Source organism: Ciconia boyciana, chromosome 7 (assembly GCF_034638445.1).
Source record: "Ciconia boyciana chromosome 7, ASM3463844v1, whole genome shotgun sequence".
In the NCBI taxonomy this organism is placed as follows: Eukaryota; Metazoa; Chordata; class Aves; order Ciconiiformes; family Ciconiidae; genus Ciconia; species Ciconia boyciana.
The window spans coordinates 57,507,135-57,532,838 of NC_132940.1; the positions used below are offsets into that span (position 1 = coordinate 57,507,135).

Consider the following 25,704-nt stretch of genomic DNA (forward strand, 5'->3'; position numbering starts at 1 on the left):
TATGATACTGGGGCATAGCCTTCTGCATAAGAATTCCATTTGGAAAGTAATATACACTACTGAATGTTGTATTAAAAAATCAATATTGCAGAAATTCATAATTGAAACATTGGCATTTATTTTCATGTGGACTGATTGTATTTCTTGAAAGAAAAGAGCCTGGGCTCTAAAAGCAATGCAATATCTTTTATGAGACATTTGATGTTAGCTTAAAATCTGTTGATTATACAATGAATCCACGTTAAAATAAACATGGATGTTCTGATTGAATATCCCGTATTTTTTATTATAGCAGTAATAAGCAAGTAAAACACATGTCTAGCGTCCTACTGGGTTTTGAAAGTATAATGGTAGCTGGATTTTAGCTTTAATCTGTTTTCCATATAAACAGTTCTGGTGCCAAAAAGGTGCTCTTGAGATGATAATTGGTCTCTGTGAATGGCAGCCAATCTACTCACTTAACATCTCTCTACTTTTTAACATACTAGAGCCAGCAAGGCTCCAAGGAGTGTCTGGTGAAAAAGCCTGCTGCTGAGAGCTCCATCCCTCTTTTGCCTCTCTGAAAAAGGAAAGAGACATCTTATTCTAGGCTCTACTGTTTTGCTCACTCACCAGTGTGCACTGGCACACACAGAAACAGTCAGTCATAAATACTGGTATGATAACTGCAGCCAAAGACGCCATGCACGTTCAGTGTCCTGTGCTAAGCATCCCTGAAACATAAGACACAGCTCCTGCTCTACAGAGTTTTAAAATGAGATAAAAAAAGAGATAATAGAACTGTTATATTCAGATGTGGTTAATGCACATTTTCCTTGAAGTTTGCCCCACTGTATTGATGTTGATAGCTAGTCATGGGCATGGAGGTTCCAATTTGCCACTTAAATATCACAAAATTAGTACTGGCTGGGTTGCGTAGACATGTTCCCAAAAACTGTTATGGCAGCGTGAGGAGTGGAAAAGGCTAAATGTGTGTGACATGTATGGCAGGAGGTAAGAGTCATACTACCCTTAATTTGTATGTCTGCATTACTCTTGCAGACTGCTTACCTCAAGGCAAAAGGCTCTGCCTTCTATACATACAACTTAAATTACTGTTTCATATATTAATAGCAAAATGTGTGCTCTGAATTCAGATGACTTAAGTTGAACAATTAAAGATGACACATACAGAAAATCCCTGTGATAGGGAAATAATAGTGTTTCAGTCTCCTAGATTCTTGAAATTGCCCATAATTCTTTGTAGTGAGAATGGAAAGCTGTTTACAGTTCTAAGGTGTAGGTTTTAATCATGAAATCATAGCTATGATGGCACTGTCTGGTTTATAGCTTGGGAAATTTCAAATCATTCTGTTTACAAAGATCCTATGTTGTTTACAGTTCTGAACTGAAATGTCCATATCTCATAAAAATCAACTAGCTACCTCAATTCTTATGCCCTCTCATTTCTTAATTCACATTACTTAAAATGCCTTGATTTTCGTATATGTATCTCAGTACTTCTAATGAGTGCCAAAAAAATACATAAGTCTTGCAGTCTGTTGCTCATTAGGTGTCCTGGAAACTCTCAGTTTATTCAGGCCTGCTAGGATATAGTTAGGTACATGAGAAATGTTCAGACTTTCTCAGGCTCACTGACCTGACTTTTCTTCCTTTGTCACATAAGCCTGTCCTGCTCCCTCCCAGAGATACTGTCACATGGAACCCAGCTCCTAACAGTGCCTTTGATCAGGTGTAGTAACTTGTTAACCTCTTATGTAATGCAGGAAGGATTAAAAACTTAATAGAAGGTGAACACCCTTCCCTGCAACCTATTAACAACAATCTTCAGATACTGGTGATGTACCAGTTTGCAGGTTAAATTGCTTAGACACCTACAGGAGGACTCAAGACTGTTTACTTCCTCTGTGCTTCTTTCCATGCAGAAAAAATTATATAGGCTGATACGGACGTTCTAGCCGTCTCACTTGAAGAACAGGATAGGAGCAGACCATTGGGTCTGTACCTGTGGATGCTAAGAACTTCATGCCTTTAGAGTGGCATTGAATTTCCTTGTGCAGGATAGTTCAGGGGACTTTGTTCTCTTAGTTGAACATGGGGTCAGTGTTTGCAGGCAAAGGGCCATTAGTCATAACCACTTTACGGCTATTCCATCAGTGTAAGATAAATTGGTGGTTTCACTTTCTAAAGCATGAAGTAGCTGACAAAAAGATTGGGGGGGGTTTAGAAAGACATTTTTAGGCCAAGCTGTGCCAGGTTATTGTTATCTTTCATGAAGCTTTGGGCCTCTTCCTCAGAAAGTGCTCTAAGTGGAAGTTCTCAGCAAGGGGATTACACTAAATGGATTCTGCATTGACTTAACACGAGACTTGCTTCACTATCTGCTCAGGAAGAGAGCTCAAGTCAGTGTAAAACAGATCAATGTTCTATTCAGAACTATGCATTTGACACACTTGGATTTAAAAAAATCACTGACTGGTTCTCCTAGGGTTCACATGAGATGATAAAACATCATTGGATCACACAACAAAACAAGGCAAGCGTGTCAGCCTTACCATAAATTAAACAAGTCATCATGTTACTGCGGTCACAGTGATTACGCTGCATGCAGATTGCTCAATGAATAATATTTCCTTCTAGTCTGTATCACTGAATGTGTGCGTCATGTTTACAAATAGCAGAGCTGTTCCTCACTGGTCTGACTTGCGTGCCATCCTGGATGGAGTTGCACAAAAGTTGACATGTAACAAGCCCAATTTAGACAACTTATTCTGAATACGTAGAAAGAGCTTTCTGGCAGCCTCATGGTGCCTCTTGCTTTACAAAGTGTCTGTTTTTGCTCAGAAATGTTAAGGGTGAGATTCAGACAGCACACACGTCACTAAAGTGCAGATCTACATCTGCAGATGTACAGCCAGCCAGTAAGCATATGGACATGAGTGGAACTGGGGCAATCTGACTGTGTCCTGAAGCGTGTGCTGTGCAGGATATGCCTACTACAGTGTACCATGTATGGAGAAGATAACTCAGTCTAATCAAGCTACCTCAGGCTGAGGTACCAGATAGCCTGGCTGTGGTAACCAAGAGCTCTGGCTAGGCTAACTTCCCTTAGTTCTGCAATTCAGACATACTCATGGAAGCACTCTGGAAGTCAAGAGAGAAGAGCATACTGTAGCTTCCACTAAAATCAGTAACACTAGACTTCCAACTTAAATGGCAGTAGGAAGCCACTCATTTTCTCATGTACAGTTTCACATTATAACTAAACTTAAACTGAACACCCCCCCCCAAAACAGAAGCATGTGCACCAGGAATACCATTAATCTGTGTTTCACATATTTTTTCCATTTCACTTGCATTTCACTAAATCATCCATTTTTATCTTGCCCTACTAAGAAGCACCTGTGAAGCAGTTAAGTATGATTTTCCATACCTTATAAGTTGGGAGTTCATAACGTAGAGGAATTTAGTAAGTTAGAGAGATCAAATCACAAGTCAGTCAAACATGGAAGGGGAGTCCAAATGTCCTGACTCCCGGAAAAAAAAAAGATGGTACAGCAGGAACAATTTCTGAACAATAAAGTGTGGAGAACAACTTCCACCAGACCTGCATCTAATTTAAAAATTGCTAATTTGTAACCCAGGCAGAAGATGAAAATAATGATTTGAACTAAAGAATCAGATCTCAATCCTTTGTCCTTCACAACTAGCAGTTTGCCACCACTGTGAGTTATATCAGCAAATACTCTGCTTCCCCAAAATTTCTCGCTGCCGACAGCCTGCAGTAGATAGAGTACGCTTTCCTGGGAAAAAAAAACTGTCTGGGATACCGGTACAAACTGTGCTTTAACCCTTACAACCTCTTTTGCTAATACATCTATGCTACTGCAGAAAAGGCTTCATCTGTCGACTGCCACTTGGAAGCAACAGCTCCCCAAAGAGGATCACAACCTCTAGCAGGAAAATCTTACAAGTGTGGAGGTGGTCCCCTAAGAAAACGCCTGTAAAACCGCTGCCTTCAGACTTCACCATCCCCAGGTCTCCGTGGCTGCACAGCAAATGTTTTCAGTTCACGCGTTGGGGCAGTGCGTCTGCCTGCGCTCGGCAAACACCGCGAAACACCCCTGCGAGACGGCGGCAGGAACAGGCTGTTGCACCACGCGCGTTCACACCGAGCCTTCGCAAAATGTTTTAATTTGGGGTATTTAAGGAAAAGGAACATAACGAGTTTTCCTGACAGAAAAGCGGCCGCGGGGTGACCGCGGGTACCGGGGTAAGGAGCCGGGCCGGACCCCGGGCGGCCCGCGCCCCTCAGAGAGCGCCAGGACCCCACCGCACCTGGCCGCCACCACAGCAGCCCCCTCCCGCCCGGCGGCCCCTCCTGGCCCCAACCCCGCCGCGAGCCAGGAGCCCACCCCCGCTCCCGACGCTGCAATAACACCGAGGAGAACGGGGAGAGGGGACTTTCCACTCCCTTCCCTTCCTCGGGCCGCGGCCCCCGCGGTGCGGCGGCCCCCACCTCAGCTGCGTGCGACGACCGACCGCTATTCGCGCCGCAGCCCCAACCGCCACGCTGCGGGCGCCCGCCGCTCCCGGAGAGAAGCCGGACGGGGCTGGGAGCGGGATGGGGCCGCCCCCCGGTGAAGGCTGCCGGCCGCTGCGCCGCGGCCGCGCAGCGCCGGCTCCCGGCGCGGGGGATGCGCCGGACTGCGCATGAGCGGGAGGCGGCGGAAGGGCCCGTGAGGAGCCGGGAGCTGCCGCCGCCGGAGGAAGCCGTTGCCGCCGCCGCCCTCAGTCTCCGCCTGAGCCGGGAGGGAAGAGGCCTGCACAGCCCTCAACATGGTGAGTGTCCTCCTGGGTCGCCTCTCGGCCCGTCCCGGCGCCTGGGGGCCGGCCAGCCGCGGCGGCGCCGCAGGGGCAGCTGGGGCCTAGTCGTGGCGGGCTGGGGTGTCCGGGAGAGGCTCGACGGGAGCGGCGAAGGGGCCGGTCCCGGGGGCCCCGCAGCCGGGGCATGATGTCCTGAGGCCGTGGGCTCCTCGGCCCTGCCATCAAGCAGGGTGGGGAGGGCATGTGGGACCCGGGAAGGGCGGCGCGGTGGGCCGGGGCCGCTGGCCGCGGGGCCGGGAGGCAGGAGGCTGCTCCTGGACAGGGGCGAGCGCCGGGGCCTAGGTGGGGGGCGCCGGGATCTCGCGGAGGCCTTCAGCCCGCGGGGCTCTGTCAGGCCTCCTCAGGGCGAGGAGGTGCTCGCTTGCACTTTGCATGAGGGTTCAGGCACCTTTGTACGGGACAGGGGCAATAGAGGCCTTTTGTGGGCAGCTTGGTCTGTGCCCTGTGTGGGGTGGTGAGCAGCAGGGACTGGAGAGAGTGTGGGGGGCTGCCAGAAACCAGGGGCTACTTGCAGTTTTTTGCAGGATTTGAGGTGGCTCCGGGCCCATTAAGAGCTGTCAGGTCACTGGGAAACTTGGATATGTTGATTCTTCTTGAAGTGGGATTATGTTGGGGAATTTCTGGATAATTGTTTTGTGGCTTTGGTAAGGCTCCTGTTCACGGAGTGTTGTAAAGGAAGACTTACCTATCTTGCATTTTCTCCATAATATTTTTTTCCTTATAGCTGAGGATTTGCTGTGGACTCTCAAATTGACTGACTTTCTCCCTTCCCTCTTCTAGAGGGAAACTGCAGTGGTTGGAAGAAAATTTGCTATTTTTGTTCACCGAAACAAAAAAAAAAAGACATTCCTTAGCTTTAAATAAGGGGGTCCTTATTGGTCTCTTGCACAGTGTCTTATGCACCCGAGGGAACATGTTTATAGTCATACTTCTAGGCCTTCTCTGTATACAAAAGTTGTACAGCTTTAGCTACACCTGTACAGTTTAAAGTAGTACTTCTCTATAGCAGCTGTATTGTCTTAGGAAGGGTGTAGGAGGGAGCCTAAGATCTACTGGTGTACGCTTATTGGTATAAAGCTATCTTATACCTGCAGTTAATACTATTCTGGCAAGCAGTGTTAAAAGCGTATTAAAAAAATAAAAATGTCACCTTTAACTGATGGACTTATATTGGCATAAAAATTTGGTCAGCCAGGATTTAAATTAGTGGTGCAGTATGTAGACCTCTAATAAACTTGTCGCTATGTTACTAGTATAATTTTTAATTGAATAGTTTGATGTAGATCTTCACTTGAGTTTTTTATGCGAGCTTAAAACTAAAGCCTGGGTAAAGTTCAGACTGTAGAGGTGTCTTAATGTAATTCTGCAGTTCTGGGACTGTCTCAAATAGCACTTATGCAGTAATGTTACACAACTTTTTATTAAGACTTTTTTCCATAAAAATCACCTAGGGCTGTCTTGCAGCATATCCACTGTAGGTATGCAAAATACACAGTTGGTGTCTTGTACATGCATATATTATTGGCTGGCTATGTGGTTAGAAATTTAAATTGAACAATACTGTAGTAAGTGACAATATAACAGAAATAGTGAGGCACGTTATTCTAAGAATAGCTTTTTGTGAGAAACAGCAGAATCCTATCTGCTTAGTCTTCTTGGAAATACTTAACTGAAGAACTAGCAGATATATTCTGTGGAACAATACTGTACTGATAGATTGGTATTTATCAGATTGGAGGGAGTATCTGAATACTCTAGTCATGGCCCCAAGCATAGTTGTTAGGTACTATGCAAACAAGTATTTTCCAGGTTGTGCTTGTTGACTCCAACACCAGGTGAAAGGATGACATAGACACTGAAGTGGGACTAAATGACAGGCTGCAGCTTTTATAAGTAGTAAATACAGGTCTGAATTGTTTCTAGTGCCCAGGTATAGGATTCTGTGCCTATACTTGTATGTCAAAATCCTCTATTTAGTTAGGGGAAAGAGTAGGGAGACTTCTTCACAGAGATCCAAAGATGTCCATGCAGAAACATGAGATTCGATGTCCCATTTTTCTGCCCAGTTCATATGCACTACTGCTCTGGCTAGTCCTTCCAGTGGCTATGGCAGGTTCCTGGGGCCGGGTTGCTTGTCCAGCACAGCAAATACTGCGGTGGAGGCTTCTGCAGCTGGGGCCTGGCTCCTACTCACCCATGCAGCACCGCCAGTTAGAGTGCTTCTGGCTCTGTCTTAGTCTCACCAGTGTTCGTATGGCCAGTGCTTTCAGGACAAAGGTTTCCTGGCTTTGAACTGTCTTTGTCCAATATCTGGAGGGGAGACCATTACCTGCCTGTTAGGCTCGATCTGGCCATTTAGGTAACTTGAAAAGTGTTGTCTGTCCAGTGCTCAGGTACACCACCCTGGCAGTGTTCCTTGGATTGCTGATAGCAATCTGCCTCTCTTACCCACATTTTCATTAGAGCTGAGCAGCATCTGTAGAATTGGTCTCCTTCATCTTATCTGTTGGTATGTGACTGCTTCATCTCATCGTGAGGGCAAGTAATGTGCCTGCAAATCAAGACAGAGCAGCAAGCTGGTCTGTTATACTCTAAGCCATCTTCTCTGGGGAGAAGAGCTACTACCTGTACTATTCTGAATGATTTAATGAACTTAGGACTATGTGTGATAATCAAGGCAAGTGTGTGAGTAGCCATATCTTTATCCAGACCCAAATGCTAACCTTATCTCTATTTACACTACCTATTATATTATCCAGTTTGTGTTCTCTGAAGAATATTTCTATGCTGATAAATTCATAATTTCTTAGGGCAAACCTCAGGTGACAGGAAGTTGTAAAAATTTAGTATTACAAGAATTTCATGTCTGACGCTGTCTCCTGTAATGTTATTGTACTTCATGACATTGTTATGTAGTGTTTAACTCAACAAGCTATTCTGCAAGGCTGTTTTGTTTGGTGCATATTCATGTCTGTAGTAGTTTGTTGATACTAAATGTTTTTGGTTTTGGTTCTCCCATAGTAAAACTTGTAGATTCTTGGCATTATGCTTAGGACAGAGTAGTCTGAGTGCTAGACAAGATGGTGCATGATCGTGTTTCCTCTCCCAGCTTACCAGAGAACCCTTTGAACTTATACTGTAAAATTACTTTTAACTAGAGCCATGAAAAAATTATTCAGGAATATGAACTACTCTGAGAACAAGGTGTGAAATTCATTATGTAGCTCTTGATATTTTACTTATGTTTTATGTGCCAATGTAAATATAAGGTATGAATGCAGCTTATGGCTGAATAGAGCTTCTGCTCTGGACCAGAGTTAAGAATGCTAAACAATTGACAGCTTCATTTTGTCATTTTTTAATTGGAAAAGCCCTGATTTTTGGCATTTCCTTCACCTCTCAGGTTAACATGAATTGCCTTAAAACGCTATTACAACTGCTGCATTCTTCTGGGTAGCTATATATTGATCTTCTGCAAAAGACTTTCTGCCCATATGCAAGTACTAAAATTATTTTATCCACTAAAAGAACATTAGAGGGTGTCAAAGGCAACTTTGATTTTATGTTGCTTGTGATTTTTTTCCTTAGATTTTATATCTCAACAGACCTTGTAAATTTTAAAGTTTTGTTCTGTTCCACTGCAGACAAATGAATTTCACATCGCTTTGAAACAGAAGCTTAAAAATGTCCTGACAATCTTACTTTGTGTGCTTTCTTTTCGAGAAACTGCTGTAGAAAATAAAATGTAGTTGAAGGGCATGCTTGTTTACATTATACAGAAACTATGGCTATTTAATTGTTTTTGTCTTTAACTTGGAATTTATGTTTTTTTTGGTAGCATACGTGTATGCCATCACAGTTGATGGATTAAAATGCAATGTATTCATTCAGTGTATTCATTCAATTCAGTGTATTCATAGACTTCTGTTGTTATGATTAGCTTTTGTTTTCTTATAAAACAAAGAAAAATACTAATGATTTTGCCTTTTAAGCTTTAGCCATATATTTGTTGAATACAAGCAGTAAACCAGATTATTTGCAGGTGTCTTGTACATTCCTTTAATGGATACAGCCCAATGTGGAATGATTCAGACACTGTAAGGGAGCAACATTCTCTTGACCATTAGTGTCGCATAAAGACGCGACAAAACTGGCAGTCATGATCCATGAGGTTATTACATGCACAAGCCCGTTCTTCTGTGTGCGGGCTGAAGTTACTCAGTGTTTGAACTGACGTCACTGGGGTCCTTTGAAAGTGCAAGGATGCTTCCCGCAGCCAGATCTCTTGGTAGAGTTTAAATGCAGTTAGTATAAAAGCCTGGAGTTTGTGGAGGTTGATACTATTTTAGAAAAGGCTTTTTACCTGTCACATGCATGAGAATGTAACAGGCTTTTCTTCGAGTCCTGACTGAAACAAAACCACAGATGTCACATTGTTCAAATTCCTTTAGTTAGCAGTGAAACTAGTAGGAATCAGATCATCTATAAGCAGTGGCTGGGAAGGGAAGGGTGAAAAGCAGTTATTCATTAAAGAGTAACTGTGTGAATGCCGTCTTTGGGGCCATAAGAAATTTTGGGCAGGGATATTTCAAACTGATTGTGCACTGCTTGTCTAGCTGGAAGCCACATATAACCTTTGAGCAAAGTCCAAGAACAGGGTTTTGGTAGGAATCCTCAGTTGTCTACTCCAGGCAGTGAGGGACGAAGGTTGTTATTGTTTCCCATGGACATTATCCAGGAGAGTGGAGCCCTCATATGGCTATTAGCTATCCAGAAAACGATGATGACCAGTGTGCAGAGCTGATCTTTGAATATGAGGTGACTAAAAATTGAGTGTAGAAGATAAGGAAAAACAAGCATATAGTCAGAGTTGGCAGATCGGTTCTAGCATTATTTTTTTTTTTTCCCTAGACTGGGAAAGCTTACTCCCCTGGACGGGGGGGGAGTTTCAGTCTGAGGCCAGAAAAAAAAATACTTGGGGAAAAAAAGCCCAAGTATTTTTTTTAATTTTTAATCTTTCACTGAAGTATCTGATACTAGTCACTGTCAAGGATGGGTTATTGAATTAGAATTATCAAATTTGGTACTTGATGGGGAGAGGCAAAGTTTTCATTTTAAAATTAATATTATATCATGAGATGTTCATTGGAAAGATTTATTATGGTTTTAAGAATCTACACAATGTAGCTTTTTACTTAGAGACGTTATTCTGTGTTTTAAAAGTAAGTTCACCTCCTGTCTCTTATGTCATCTTCATTATAAAAGGTAGCTTGGATACCACACAAACGTGATCAAAAGCTTGCAGATCTGAATTTTTCCTTTTCCCCTTACCCCAAGGGGTAAGACTTACTAGAAAATTTGTTGCATTCTTTTTCCATTGGTTTTCACTTGTATATTTTAGCAAGAAAGATAAATAAAATTCTGTCTTTGGTATTAAGTAGTGTTAAAGTTGAGATATTTTAAATGGGTTATACTGCATTACAGCACATACAATTGCAGTGTAAGGTATTTGTTGCCTGATGACTACAGGATTAAAGGTTATAGGGTGCTCTGGCTTCTGTATTGCACACTTAAAACAATAGACTGTTAGAGCTCGGCTTCTAGAAATAGCCCTTAAAAGTGCAGAAGGCTTGGAACCTGTTCCTGCTTGAAGTGTGGGTTTTTAATGTGATGAAAGAAGAGCTATAATAGGATAATAAAAACTCAGCAGTAATTTCATCTTTTGCTGTCCTGTAGTAGGCCTTCAAAGAGTTGTCCAGTCACTTAGGATGTGGAGTGTCTCGTCCACGTTGGCAAGCTTCTGCGGAAACATTAGTGAAATATAAAGAAAGGGCTTTGGCACTTCTTCACTAAAAATAAACTCATATTTGACTAGTAAAAAATGTAGTTATTCCAGAAAAAGATTATGGCTGAACAGTGTGATTTATTGCATCTTAATATATTACTGAATGCTATACTGATTAGTGTCATTAGCTGCTTGACTCTTGGCAAATTCAATGTTCTCTTTAAAAAGGTTTTATATTGTTACTATCACTTAGGGAGCCCCGAGCACAGGAAGCTCTCATGTGCATATATAGGATTTAAATTTTATCATGAAAGTGATTTAAACTGCATTTTTTTGATCTAACAAATTGCATTCTCCTTTTATGTGACAACACAGAAAACCCACTACCTTTTGTGGTCTTGGGCATCCATGGTGAAGCCCTTGTAAACCTGTTCCTTGACTTCTTGTTGTATGTCATTGCTGTTAGAGTTTACCCTTGCAAGAGCAGGGCAGAACAAAGCCTCCTGATGTTTTACAGAATACTCACTACTAAAAGGGCTATGCATACTTATGTGTACATGTTAAAAAACCAAACAAACAAAAACCTAGTAATTAAAGGCACCCGCTTTGTCAAAAAAATAAAAGAAAAGCTAAGGTCGTAAGTGTGACTCTGCCCTATAGTGCAGCTGAGTCTGTGGTGATGCAGCAGTCTGGCTGCGTGGAACTGATTTGAGGAAGCTGGTAACTGATACAGAAAATTAGCCTTGGGATAGTTTCATCTTAATTTGTGATTTCATTCAATGGTTTGTTTTAATATATCTGAGTTTACAATATATTTTTAAAAACTGGAACTAAACATGCATTAGTAATTTCTGGAAGTCATTCCACATGGCTTTGTCAGTGTAAGTGATTTTTGTGAAAGTTTGAGCTCAATATTGTAAGGTGCTGAATGTCTGCTGTGAAACTCGAAGCAGGCACAAGTTGTCAGAAGTGGGTCTTGGCAGGACCTGCTCTGATGGCTTGACCTTTACCTGGAATTACTTCTGAAAATCTGAGTTTCAGAAACATGTTTGTAGCAAAAGGTCTGATGTGAGAAACTTATTCAAGACACTGAAATAAAGCAGCAACACATTGTAACTTTAAAAGTAGTATAGCCTAACAAATATCACTGTGTTTAAGTCTGCAGTGTGTGCTGAAATTTTGGCTTCAGCTAAGTGTTGTAGATATAGGGTTGTTTTGGTTTGGGGGAGTTTGTTGTTTTTTTTTTTTAAAAAGGGATCTTAAATTTAAGGGTATTGGTCTGTTTAGTATATTATGTGGGTATCAGTTTAAACCAAATGTGTATTTTTTGTAAAGGTGTAACGCTGAAGCTGGTAACTTAACTACTCTTGCAAATAATAGTGTTCACATTCACTGTCATCAAGCAGCAGAAAACTGATTTTGAGTTTTAGGGCAGATGAGTTTGTGTTCTGAAGCGTTAGTTCTTTTTTCTAATGATAATGTGATTGGACACTAATTATCCTTTGGAATGAAGAGCTTGAGCTCATACTGCTCCTAAACCATTGCTGAGGATAGTTTATCATGTCTGGAGATTTTTTTTTTGGCCTTTTTTCCCCATACTCCCTGAGAAGGAGCCATGAACTTGGAAATTACAATAATGAACAGAATATACAAGTTTTGGTTAGAATGCAAGGTAAACTACAAATGAAATATTGTGCCATGTAAAAAATCCAATCCTGACTTAAAAGTCAGAACTTTTATTTACCAAGTTGTAGCGTTAGGATTCTTTTTGCTTTGAACTTTAGAACTGAATTTGGATTTAGTGCAAGAGCGGTATGATTGCTTTCTCCTGATCAGCAGTTAGTTTTGTGTAACTAATACCCTTGAAATACTGAGTGTGCTTCTCCTCATCAAAAATATCCTTGGGAATCACTCTACGCTGATAAATTACTGGCAGCAAGTTCTCCATTCAGTTTTGCGCTAGAGCAGAGAGGGATGTCTCTTGGTCTGGGCGGGAGGCCTGAAATTCCAGAGCTCTCACCTTGGCTACTCACTCCCCCGCCCGCCTCCGGCAAAATGACTTACCCCCCTTTTTTTTTTTTTAGCTTCAGTTGCTGCACCTGTGAAAGGGAGACAATGCCTCCTCACAGGAATGTTTTGCAAATTATGTAGGTGGAGTTGAGCACCTTCAAAGTGAAAAATCTCTTAAAAAAAAAAAAAAAAAAAAAAAAGTCTTTTAAGATATTTCGGTGTGTAGCTCCCTGAAATGGATGACCCAGCCTAAGTTCCTTGCTGCCATGAAGAGGCACATCAAGAGATGCTGTTCCTGGCAGTGTGTGTGGTCTTGCGGCTGGTCCTGCACTAGCTGGTGTTTCTGTTAGTTCGGTCAGCTGGGACTAAATGAATGCCAGCCTCTCGTTCAGTGACGGTAAGCTATTAAACAGCCTGTTCTGCCGTGTCTGTTGAGGCAATTAATATATCAAATATTTTGATAGCCATGGGCTTTATTTAGGCATCTCAATTGCCCTTTTTTGGGAGGTGTAGCATTCTTCTGTTAAGAGAATGTTTTTTTCTTTTTAAAAAACAAAAATTGGTTTAAATAGGTGTTCTGTCTTACAGTTGCATATGAATTTGCTATGCCCTTCAGCTCTCTCTCCAAATATGCAATAAGAATACCCATTTTTTATTTCTGTGATTGCTTTGCCAGCGTGATTTTTGTGATGGTTTAACTCAGTTTTGTTATAATGTAAAGTACCTAGAATGAAGGTAAGTTTAAATTAAAAAAAAAAAAAAGAGAGAGAGAGAGAAAATAAGTGTTGGTTTGAGTGCCTAAGTGCCCCAGCAGTTAGAGAAAGTCTAATTGCTTGGAAAGATTATAAAAGGTACCTATTTAAAAATATTAACAGTACCGATGATTGATTTTTTTTTTTTTTTTGTCCAGTAAAACATTTCTAGTTACAGTATTGTCTGTTTTTACTAGAACAAGTTGAAATCATCACAGAAGGATAAAGTGCGTCAGTTTATGGTCTTCACCCAATCTAGTGAAAAGACAGCAGTGAGTTGTCTGTCTCAAAATGACTGGAAGTTAGATGTTGCAACAGACAACTTTTTCCAAAATCCTGAACTTTATATACGAGAGAGTGTTAAAGGATCATTGGACAGAAAGAAGTTAGAACAACTATATAACAGATACAAAGGTGAGTACCCTGAGTTTTAAGGCTTATTTCCTAGTTGTATGCATGCATTTGTAATTACAGTGTATCATTGCAGCTCATTTGTGCTTGGAATATCTTAACCCACTCTTTCAGCTTTGTTTTTCTATTACTAATAATACAAGTTAGAAGGGGAGTATATGTAGGCTTCTGCTTCACAAGGATTACACGTGGTTGCTTTATGTGCTCTAAATATATGTACATTTATACAGGATTAGGGTCTGGAACTGGAATTGTGTGTACAGTGAGTAACTATGATGGTTAACATGGATTTTAGGTGATTCTTCTGGGGAAAGCACATTGCTCAGGACTCGCTCCTGACAAAGTGAAAGGTTGCATACCAAGGATGGATTCTACCTTAATTTTTATTCACCTTGTGCTTATTATCAGATAGTTACAAACAGAGTGGAAAAGAAAACAAAGGCTCTTTATCTGTTATATAGCCACTGTTCAGCTGATGATATCCTACCACAAATAGTAAAGCGGATTCAGTACAGTAGAATAGATTCTGTGTTTTAGCACTTTAAAAAAATCTGAAAATGAGTGCTACATTTTCTGTTGGTTTTCATATGTGTGCATAATCCAAATACCATTTTCCTGAAGTCTTTGTTGGCTTGCATTAGTAGATCTTTGTTAGTGCACTTGAAATGTGAGCATCTCACTTCCAGACCAGATGTTGATTCCTTCGTGGAAAGAGGAGTGTGCCTGGCTGACTTGGAATCGGTAATGGGGCAGCGTAACTTTCCTTTTGGAGGTTACCATGTCCAATCTCATGCATGCTGGTGATGCCAGAAAATGCATAAAACTAATGTTAACTTAGTAGTTTATGGGCAGACTTGATAATTGTATCAGTACAGCTTGCAAATGGACACTGCAGAATTATTTATAATGGTACACAGATCAGCAGTATTACCAAAGATGACAATAATTAAGTGTGCCGGTGGGAAAGGACCACTGTTCTGTGTATGGAATGAGTCAGACTATCATGCGTATTATTAGGCAGAAAACAAATGTTTGTGGTGCTTTTGTCTCTCCATGAAAATAACATAAGCTTCATTGTATGGGAGGCTTTATTGTAGTAACTTCCTTAGTTGTTAAAGCTTAACCATTGAAAATACTAATTTAATTGTGTTTTTAAAATATTCACTTATAAGGGCTGATCCCAAAAATGGCTTCTTGAAAATGTTTGCTTATCTTAAATACTCGGGTTGAATAAATTAGCTTTTTCAAAAATCTGTTTTTCTTGATACTTACTTTTATATCCCAAAGATCCTCAAGATGAAAATAAAATTGGTATAGATGGTATACAGCAGTTTTGTGATGATCTAGCTCTTGACCCAGCCAGCATTACTGTACTCATCATTGCATGGAAATTCCGAGCTGCAACACAGTGTGAATTTTCAAAGCTGGAATTCATGGATGGAATGACTGAGCTAGGGTAAGTGTGCAGTAAGTATTAGACGTTGACAGTGTAATCCAGAACGTATGGTGAAACATCCCTATTTTGGGGAATTCACAATCACATTGTCCTTTCAGACTTCAGAGACCTTTTGAAGTCTAGCATCACTTGTCTGCCTCTGTAAAAATGCATCTGCTGTTTATGTGCTAGATGCTTAGTGACCAAAAAAAGGGAGGCAACTTTGAGTGCTACTTGCCTTGGTTGTGTGAGTATTTCAGTTAGTTGCCATAGAGCTACTCAAGTAGATAAAGCAAGGATGTTGGTCTGCAGTCTCGCATACCTGGGTTTTCTCTGCTTTATGAGAATGTAACAGTCTTTATCACATTTTTCTAAAAATGTTGTGGATTATAGAATGTGATGTATCAGCTAGTATGTACAAATGGCAGTGTGAAGAAATACAACAATTTCATTTCTTTGTTATTATAGGTGCAGACTAAAGGCTTCCTGAATTTTGTTTTGATAATCATATTATATTCCACAAAAATTTTATAAATTTTTGTTTAAGTTATAACTCATATTTTATGGCAAAATGAATAATACACAAATAAATATACTTTTTAAAATGCAGATGTGACAGCATAGAAAAACTGAAGGCCCAGATTCCTAAAATGGAACAAGAATTAAAAGAGCCAGGAAGATTTAAGGATTTTTATCAGTTTACTTTCAACTTTGCAAAGAATCCAGGACAGAAAGGTTTAGGTATGTATTCTTAATCATAAACATTTGTTCATGCATATGGGAAATGACTGATTAAAGCACTAAGTGAAAATATTATTGTGATCCAATCAGTCTGAAAGATAGCCGCCCTTGGGATAAAATACATCTTTCTGTTGTGAAAGACAGATTCAATTTAAGGTGTTCAAATTGATAGAAATATCTGCATCATTAGTATAGACTACAAAATTTTATGAGAGGGTTTATTCTTTCACTAAGACTGTCTGCAATTCTCAGTGAGCACAGTGGATTATGGTCTTACATTAAAGGCATAATTATATCACCTAGAATTTGCAGCACTGAACAGATTAATTGAATTTTCATTTTTAGGATAAATTTAAGCTGTAAAACTGATTTGCATGTAAGTACACTCGTACAGTCTCTCGTAACACCAAAAATGCTTGCAAATGTCTTGGCAAAATAGAATTGGAATAGTACAAATAGATTTCTGTATCCTGGGCTTGATGCCTGTTGTTGTTGTGCTGTTGGTAATAGATGCCTACCTACAACCTTTTTTTTTTTCTTCCCCTCCCTCAGCTTACTGAATTTTTTTTTTTTTCATTATTTCAGAGCTCTTCTGCTGATTGTGCTTTTGATTAGTATAACAGGTGAAGTGGAAGAATCACTTATTAAAAATAATTTTTTGGAAAGCAAAAAACAACACCAAAACCATGACAAAACACCACAGTTCAAATGGAACTTAAATGAACAAACTGTAGATCTGTCTATTCGAAACAGCAAAATGAGGGAACAAAAATTTTTTTCAAGCAGTAATGTTAATCAACCAGAATGCATATTCATTTATATACAGTGTAGTTGAGATATTAACCGTAACTAGTATTTCATGACTCTGTAACTGTTAATTTCTTAAGTTACCTGTTCTGCTTTTGAGAGGAAATAAAATACTGAAAGGCCAGTAGTTTCTTCCTTGGCAGCTTGTGAATTTATTTTTTTTCAGTAATGAAAATGCCTTAAACTGACTGCCACTGACCAGCTGCATTCATGCGCTGTGAAAAGATGAGCATTCTGCTTTGGTTTTGTGGTCTTTTATATGTGGACCAACTTCTGGCTTAAAATGAATATTGAAAAATAAGTAAATAAGCAAAAGCCCCATGTTTTAGTTTCCACTCTGTGTCGTTCTTTAACATCTTTCTGTATCCAGTTTTTTGTTTTCAATTGGATTGTGAGTTTCATAGCCTTTGAAGAAGCTAAAAGAGCACTGCTAAACTGTTTAAAAATACTTGTGCATGCATGTAAGTCAGGTCTGAATCCTGCAAATAAATGAACGGGCTGATTCTTATTTCTTGTAGAAAGTCATATTATTCTTTTTAGGCTGCTGTAACCAGGAAAATGTGGACAGTAATTGAATTGTGAGAGGCCAGAAGTTAGGTTATGGAGAGTGTCAGTGTGGAGTCAGTTCTGCAGTGTGAACAGTTGCAAGGTTTTGTTGGGTTTTGTTGTTTGTTTTTTTTTATGGTTGCTGTTGTAACATTTGTATGTTGTTTTTAATCTTTAAACAGCTTCACACAACAAGGAGTATTTTGCAGAATCCCTCTAAGGTGGTAAAAGTGAAATGGCAAATCAATATCATACTTACATGATCATTTTAAATTATATTTTCTCAAAGCTTCAGAATAACAGAACTGTTTGATGTAGTACTTGCCTCTTATTTTCTTCTCCATATTTCTAAGGTATAAGGAAGACTTGCATTCTTTTTCTGAATTTTTTTTCCCCCCTAGCGTCGTATATAGAAATGAATCTTTTGAGTATCCCAGATGGAACAGACTTCAGTAAAAATTATTTACCAGGAAAACTAAGTCACTTGCTTTATTTCTCACTGATCTTAAAGCTTCTTTATGCAGGTTAAGCTCTAATAGTGACAAAGACAAGTATAGTTTTCTCAGATTCATATAGCATATACATAATGTAAGGTGGGGGGTGTATTTATTTATTTATTTTTAAGTCTGGGTCTGGAGGTGATGTAGAACTAAGCTTAAAATCTGGATGCTTACCAACTCTTTTGGTGCCAATAAATACACAGTTCTAGGCATGAATTTATGATAGGGCAGAGTAATTCTGGAAACCCTGAAGCAAAAGAATATTGGGAGAAGTACAATGCTGAAAAGTAAGTGCTCCTAGTTAGGCAATTAATTTTGGAGTGTCTAAATAACTGCTTGTAGGAACTTGCAAATTGATTTTAATGTATATTGGTCTCTAATCTTCCAAACATTGTGTAGTAGCTCAGGCACAGTTCTGGAAATGCATTTCCTCTGCATAATTCCTTACTACCATGTAAGTACTGCGGATGTCTCAAAAGTTCCTGTGATATTTGCGTATCATTTGAGAATACCTTTTAGCTGATGTTCATCTCAAACATTGTTTGCTTCTCTTGCATCTCTCTGGATAAAACTCAGAAGGGAGCATATATTTTAAGACTTTAAAATTTGATCCATGAGGACTTTCCTGAACATTCTTTCACTTTCTTATAATTTTAGGTTTTCATATCTTTACTTGGGAATTTTGTGATTTCGTAACATTTCTTTTAAAACATGTAGCTTGTCCTAAGGCATTATGTCTCCGTGCTTTACATGTTTGGACTCATATAATGAGTTTGAGGTTGCAGCATCCTGAGATCTGTTTTTTAAAGGCCTTTGCTTACCCACAAGAATAATCTCAAAATTGTATAAGCATGTCAAAATGCACAGTTTGTTTATAGTGTTTGTTTATAAACCACTGTAAATATGTAGTGATTTGATGGCCTTGCATTTTTTGGTATGCCTGCTATTAATGCATCACAAGTAAATAAAACTTAGTTTTCTAATCTGTTTCCTTGAGGAACTGATCAGCTTAATCTGAAGTTTGTATCTATTCATTTTTAGAAAGACAGCACTTTTAGTTGAAGGCTGAAGTGCATATTTTTTTTATCTGAATCTTGTGTTAAAGAGAGATACCTAGCCTTTACGCTCTTTAATAAGTTGTGATTTTCACATATAGCTTATTTACTGAGGAGTAGTGGCTTCTGTTTAATTAGTCTCTGCTTCTTGAAACTCAAACTTGCACTTTTGTCTGAAATCGCACCCCTTTGCAGCTGCTGGAAAATCCTCCACAAATTTTATTCTTTACTTTGGTCAGGAAGCATTATAATGTGAATGTGCTGTTTGAGAAGAGCTTTTAATATCAACGATGCTAAACAATTCATAAACTCCCCCTGTCACCCACCTATTTTCCTTCCAGCAATGCAGAGTTCATGCTTTGTTTTGTTTGCTGTTGATTTCACCTCTAAGATCCACCTCCCTGTTTTTTTAAATAGTTTGGGCATCTGGGGGAAGGGAGTCATTTTCTTGGGTTGTGTCAGGTTGTTTCTTTTTCCTTTTCTCCTGAGGTGCAGTTGATCATGTGCCTCTTCTTTCTGCTCTCACAAGAGGATTGTTTGTGGAAGAAGAGATTTGCTAGACTGCAAAATATTTAAGAGCTTTTGTTAAAAAAGAGGTCACTTACAGTAACCCCAAAAGGCTACCTAGTTATGTGCTTGGTGATGGATACTGAATTCAGTAAGGTCACAGTTAGCAGCATTTTGTTATACAGTACAGAGGTCCTTGTTAATTCCTGGTAATGGAGATAATGTTAGGTAGAGATTTAGAGCTCAGATACGTAACTTTCTTTTATCAGCTAACACATTACTGTATGCCACTAATAAACAGTAAATGCATGTCAGTTTAGCCTATGGCAAATACCAGGGAGGTGAGTTGTGGGTTTTTTTTCCTTACGTGCTAGACTAACCAGTTTCTTGTTCTAACTGCTACACTGTAACAGCACCCACTGCTGACAGCAGCACGCAGTTGCCTGACGGGCAATAGGTGGTTGTTCCTGAACTGCCTCGGTTCAGGTTGCTCAGTCATCCTGAGAAACAGATTCAAAACAAGCAAGAACTTAACAGGAGTCTTAGGGGGGAGGAAAATACCCCCAAACCACTCCCCTCCCCCCCCCCCCCCAAAAAAAAACCCCAAACAACCCCAAAACAAACCCCAACCCACCCAAAAAAAGACCAACAGCAAACCAACTATCAACCATCTGCTTGTACAGTACTTACAGATTTTTTTCAAAAGGAAACCTGATTGCAGAAATGAACACCTGACAAAAGCCATGTTACAAAGGCAGCACTTGTAACAAGGTTGCTCTAAAAATGAAATTATAAAAAGCTAGTTTTATGTAAATTGTATTAATTATATTTAAAAAATTAAAGCAGATCTTACTACAAAATACTACACATTTTCTTTTCAAGTCAATAGCATTTCTAAGACAAAAATATTTCACTGAATTTTAACTAAAGTATTGTTAGATAGCAAAAGACATATGAAATATCCTTGCGTGTTTTGGATATGTTAGATGTTAATATGGGCAATTTTCAGTTCTTCTATATTCAAGTGATAATATCAAAATCTATAAAATATTTGTGTAACACTTTATTTATGGTTGCCTTTTTGTAGAGGATCCATGAGTATATTTGCATTAGATTATTCTTTTCAGCTTTACGAATCTATGGTTCATCTTAGTGTTAGATACCTGTGGAGATGATATATTTGAAATGTATATCTCTAAGAGTAATATATTTTAATATTACAGATTTAGAAATGGCCATTGCCTACTGGAATTTAGTACTTAATGGAAGATTTAAATTTCTAGACTTGTGGAACAAATTTTTGTTGGTAAGTTTAAATCTTTACGTAAACTGGACTGCAGTAATTTTAAAACTTGGAAGATAAATAAGTTTAAATTATTGAGTAGATGAAATAGACTATTTTGACCCAGATCCCAGATACTGCACTTCATGGTGTGTACAAGAGAAATATATTTTGGGGATATGGATGTGTCCAAGATGGTAAAAATGAATGTGTATAAGGGGTTTTAATTATTTTTTTTAAATATAAATTTTCCACCCCTCCAAACAGGAACATCATAAAAGATCAATTCCTAAGGACACCTGGAACCTTCTTCTAGACTTTAGTACAATGATAGCAGATGATATGTCTAACTATGATGAGGAAGGTAAACATTTCCATTTCTTTCATTAACTTCTAACGGTGTTTTATGCTACACTTATTACTGTGTGTCTGCTTTGGCAAGCTATCTAATAACAGCATAATTAGAATATCACTGGTGATCTAAAGTCCAGTTAGAGCGACTTTACTGCATGTTGTTATCATCTGTTTATTACTGCAGGTTTAAAAAAGAAATGCTGAAACTTTCATAAATCCATTTTCTTTTTTTCTTCTGTCTGAGCTCAGATACTAATTCTTTATTATTGAGACAAACCCTGATATTTGTCCATTTAAAAAACACAGATTCTCTGTCAGCGCAATTCTTGGCATCTTCAACTAACTGATTCACGGCCTATGCATTTCTTCGTAGGGTCCTCTGGTTATTGCATTTCTTAGCTGAGAGTATTTTTTAAGTTTGGTTGCTTCAGTTTATGTGAAGATTGGACGTGTAATAATATTAAAGTGAAGCTGGCCGCATACAGGGATTACTAAACATAAGTTATTTTCCTACCAAATGTATTTCTTGTAAACTTTTGTATTGATCTTTCCTCTTCCAGTCCATCTGTAGCCAAGAACAGCTAATTACCTTCAATCGTTGGCGGCAGATCAGTTCAGTGAGTGGAGGAAACTGTAAACTTCTGATACTTCCAGAGCAGAGGGGAGCAAACTTCTACAACTTTATTTAATAATTATGGACAGTTCTCATTCCCTTACCATTGAGCAAATGGGCTGCTGCCCACAATAAATCAATGTAGTTTAGAAAGATTAAAGGCAGAAAACATGTTTTAATGATTTGGAATAAAAATATTTCAAGGGGGGAAAAAAAAACCCAGCCCACAATTATTTTTAACCTTCACATGACCATCATGCACATGACTGGGGACCTCTTTGGATATGGCTGCCCATAATATGTAAAATATTGATATGCATTTTAACTACCTCTTGATAAGGAATACAGAAGAGTATATGTAGTGTAATACCAGCCTTCTAGGGCGTTATACTATTTTGCTGGCTATTGGAGTGCATTTTGTTGTTTTCAGGTATGGCTAAGTATGCTGATTCTAACAGATGAGCATTGCATTCATGCAAAATCAAATTGTGATAAGTAAATGCTGTAGTATGTTACAACATGCTGCTGTCTACAGCATAGACTGCTTCATCCAGTGTTCAACATTTTTTAAGTGGTTATTGCCACCCTGGAGATCAAGTTCTGGTGCCAAAACCAGGACAGTTTTAAGCTAGAATTTTTGTCAGCTTTTTTTTTTTCCCTCTTTTTTTTGGTCAGGAAGATGAAGGAAGTGCAACCCTTGAAAGGGATGTGTATTAATTGGGTTTAAAAGAAGTAGAAATCTTTCACTAGCTCTTAAATTTCAAGCAAGAAAATCAAATTACAATTTTTTGCTTGAAACTATGCCTAGTTAAGACTGGGAAGTAAATAACTTGTTTAGATCTGAAGCTTTAAAAAGAATGCCTTGTTGAACTGAGTTCTTATGTTCTGGTCTTCTTTTTTTCTTGTAGGAGCATGGCCAGTTCTTATTGATGACTTTGTGGAATTTGCACGCCCTCAAATTGCTGGGACAAAAAGTACGACAGTGTAGCACTAAAGGACCCTTCTAGAGTGTACATAGTCTGTACAAATACCTGAAATGGAAAATTGCACAGTCAATTTCTGCTGGCTGGACTGAACTGAAGATCAATCCTCACAATATGGCTGAGGGTTGAGACAAACCTTTAAGGATATATCTTGGACCATATCATATTTCATTCTTCTACTGGTGGTTTGGGCTTTTCTTCTAGTCTGGACCACTCTTGCCTGTTAAAATTCCAACATTGTGGATTTCATCATGGAAAATTTATTTTTTTTTTTTTTGGTGGACCACCTTAGTTTCATCTCCCATAAGTCCTAGAAGCTTTATGATTATTTTGAGGTTTCTGGTTTCACATAAAGCACAATGCTGGTCATCATCAGACAACTGTTGTATGGCATCTGAATTATACAGCTCAACATCAAAACAATTTTTAAAAGAATCCTTAAATATACACTTGGGGCTAGTTGCAAAGACTTGTATTGATAGCACTTCCTGTAAGAGTGATATATTTAAGTGTACTGGGTCCGATACTTTTTTTTTTTCTTTTCTGGAAAAGTACAGGTATTGTCTAAGTGAGTTTCAGTATCTGGTAAAAACAATTACAGAAATAACCAAGAAAACCCAAGGTTGTTGATACTGGGGATCTAGGTGCCTATCTGAATGGTTTGATTGTACATCAGCTGACTGTGAGAACAGTTGAAGTACGACACAACTACTGTGCACTTAAAGCACCCGTGTTTAATGTTATAGTCAGCCTTCAGTGAGCGTCATTGAGATAAGCTGTGTGCGTCATGATAGAATCTAATATTCTCTAGGTTGTTATCTAAGAAATCAAATTTCATTACAGTTTTGAAATGCTTATCCGTCTGTCAAAGAAAGGTTTTTCATTTCTGTGGAAATCTAAAACTTGAATATACTGAATTTGTGTCTTAAATGTTTGCTACACAATACAGTATTTTAAATTGAGACGGAATTTTTATGGTTGAGGTGTGATGGAACAAATGGCCCTGTTGTACAAGAAGCTGGTGAGTTTGATGTGAATCTAGGTTTTGAAACCATTTTCCTGAGAAGTAAGTTAAATCTTTATAACATAGAGGTACTGCCATTATGGATGACACCCATTTTTTAATTATTTTGTTGAGTTTTCCTTAAATTGACATATCGCTGTGTTGCCAAATACTGAAATTAAGAGTAAAGCTTTCCCAAACAAGCACAGATCAGATATAAAATACTACACTGGCTTTGTTTGCTTATTTATTTTGTTGATCCATCACTACTTCTTATTGTCTTACTGCATTGAACTAAATCATTTGTTTTGTTCAAAACAGGTTTTATCAGATGCAATTCTTTATTTTTAATATTACAAGAGCTCTTGAGCTGCTTTTGTGCTAAACATGGTCTTTTACTCCTCACTTAGTTACTTGTGAAGGGATTTGATAACTACTACTCTGTAAAACAAGCTGGAAAATACCAAGCTCCAGGAAAAAAAAGACTAGTTACAAGTAAGGATAGAGGTTTAAGTCCATGCTCTAAATAGTCCCATGATAAGGCCAGAATTATTTTTCAAACGAGTAATTGGTACTTGCACTAAACAGAAGAACACTTTTATGCAGATGCTAAACGTATTTTAGGAAAAATAATTGACTATTAAACTGCTAAAAAACTTTTATTTCTATTCTCTGAAGTTGACCATAAGGCTAGCTCCCCTTATAGCAGTGCTCTTTTAAGAAAACCCGATTGTGCATTTATTTCAAGAATACAGTTCCACAAAAACATTGCAAACTTTCTCCAGCTACTGGAATTGGCTATGCCAAAAAATGTGTGTTTTGCTGCTTTCAGTATTTCCTTTCTCAGTTTTGTGTAAATATAAATGGGGACTTGAACTTATGGGGGGGGGTGGAAAAAAGCTCTACAAGGTATCTATGCGTGCTGTTTTCTGTCTTGAGGGTTTTGGTACAGTTTCAGATTGATTAGTTCAAGTATGCTGTGTCTGGAGAGGAGAACTGACTTGCTTTTTATCCCAATACAGACTTGTCCCTCAAAAAAGTCTGCGATTGGGTAGTGGCGTAATGCCGTGGTGTTTTAAAGAATACTCCTTTTGAACGCAAGATCTTTTCAACAAAATAGTGTTGTCATCAGTTTGGTACTACACACTTATAATTACTGTGTAATTATAAAGAAATACATAAAACTTTGACTAACTATGTTGCAGAAAAGGGTTATTTGTGCTATGATGGCATCTTAAAAGTTTTTCAAAATGAGTGACTGAAGTTGAAAGAAACATTGATTTAACAGGGTGTTGTTCTAAGGACAAAATGCCTGGTTACAGGGAATATTTTGTATTGAAACGTGCTCAGATGTGGCCATGTGTTTTTTTTCCTTTATATATTTGTGTGGTTTGTTTTTTTTTTAAAGAATGCAGACAGTTGCTTACTTGGATTGCTTTAATTCGTAAGTGCTTATGTCTTCAATTTGATGATCTCCCTTTAAATGGTTCAATTTAATTTTGCCAAATGTCAAGGAAAAAAAAGGCGGCGAACATCAAGTTTGTAACCTGTTTTTATACATTAAATATGTACAAAATTAGAAGTGCCCTGATATAAAAAACACTTAATCTCGAGATTATATTTAGTAAAAAACCCATCATTTACATATCTCTGTAAGTTCAAATGTAACTTCTTACAATCCCTCTCATTACCAACAGAGGCAATAAAGCTCCAGTGAAATTGCCATGCCTAAGTCTTCTCATGCATTGTTTCAGTGTATTATTTGTAAGACTTATTTCTAGAATGTGCTTTTAAGCGGGGGGGGGGGGGGAAGTATGGAATACTTGTCTTCTGCATAAAATACACTTTATTGGTAAGTCGGGGGGGGTGGGGGGTGTATGTATCTAAGAACTGCTGCAACACCTTGCCTACCGCTCATTCCAAATGTTTAGAAGTACAAAACAGAGCTGACCATTTCCAGCTGTGCTGCAGGGACATTACCTAGCTTGTGAAGGAAGACACCACACAGTGCATTTGTTTAAATATGGTTGAAG

At 38.8% G+C, this 25,704-nt stretch overlaps 1 protein-coding gene across 3 annotated transcripts; it reads left to right on the forward strand.

Annotated features, from left to right (window-relative positions):
- Positions 1 to 4,430: 4,430 nt before the first annotated feature.
- DCUN1D1 (defective in cullin neddylation 1 domain containing 1) lies at positions 4,431 to 25,414 on the forward strand. Of its 3 annotated transcripts, XM_072867076.1 has the most exons (9): positions 4,431 to 4,842; positions 12,757 to 13,079; positions 13,632 to 13,848; positions 15,133 to 15,301; positions 15,891 to 16,021; positions 20,660 to 20,742; positions 20,986 to 21,082; positions 21,633 to 21,689; positions 22,594 to 25,414. In XM_072867076.1, exons 2-8 carry the CDS (start codon positions 13,056 to 13,058, stop codon positions 21,641 to 21,643), a joined length of 732 nt encoding a protein of 243 aa, XP_072723177.1. In that variant the 5' UTR covers positions 4,431 to 4,842; positions 12,757 to 13,055; the 3' UTR covers positions 21,644 to 21,689; positions 22,594 to 25,414. The 3 variants fall into 3 exon arrangements, with proteins under 3 accessions (XP_072723177.1, XP_072723175.1, XP_072723176.1); XM_072867074.1 differs by lacking the exon at positions 21,633 to 21,689 and having other exon boundaries at positions 4,440 to 4,842; XM_072867075.1 differs by lacking the exons at positions 12,757 to 13,079; positions 21,633 to 21,689 and having other exon boundaries at positions 4,444 to 4,842.
- The last annotated feature ends 290 nt before the right edge of the window (positions 25,415 to 25,704 follow it).

Excerpts from the sequence above, each read along its gene's own strand:
- DCUN1D1 (XM_072867074.1), top strand. The coding sequence starts at position 13,056 with ATGCCAGCCTCTCGTTCAGTGACG. Across the intron at positions 13,080-13,631 it reads CAGCCTCTCGTTCAGTGACG|AACAAGTTGAAATCATCACA; the intron begins GTAAGCTATTAA and ends TGTTTTTACTAG. Across the intron at positions 20,743-20,985 it reads TGTGGAACAAATTTTTGTTG|GAACATCATAAAAGATCAAT; the intron begins GTAAGTTTAAAT and ends CCCTCCAAACAG.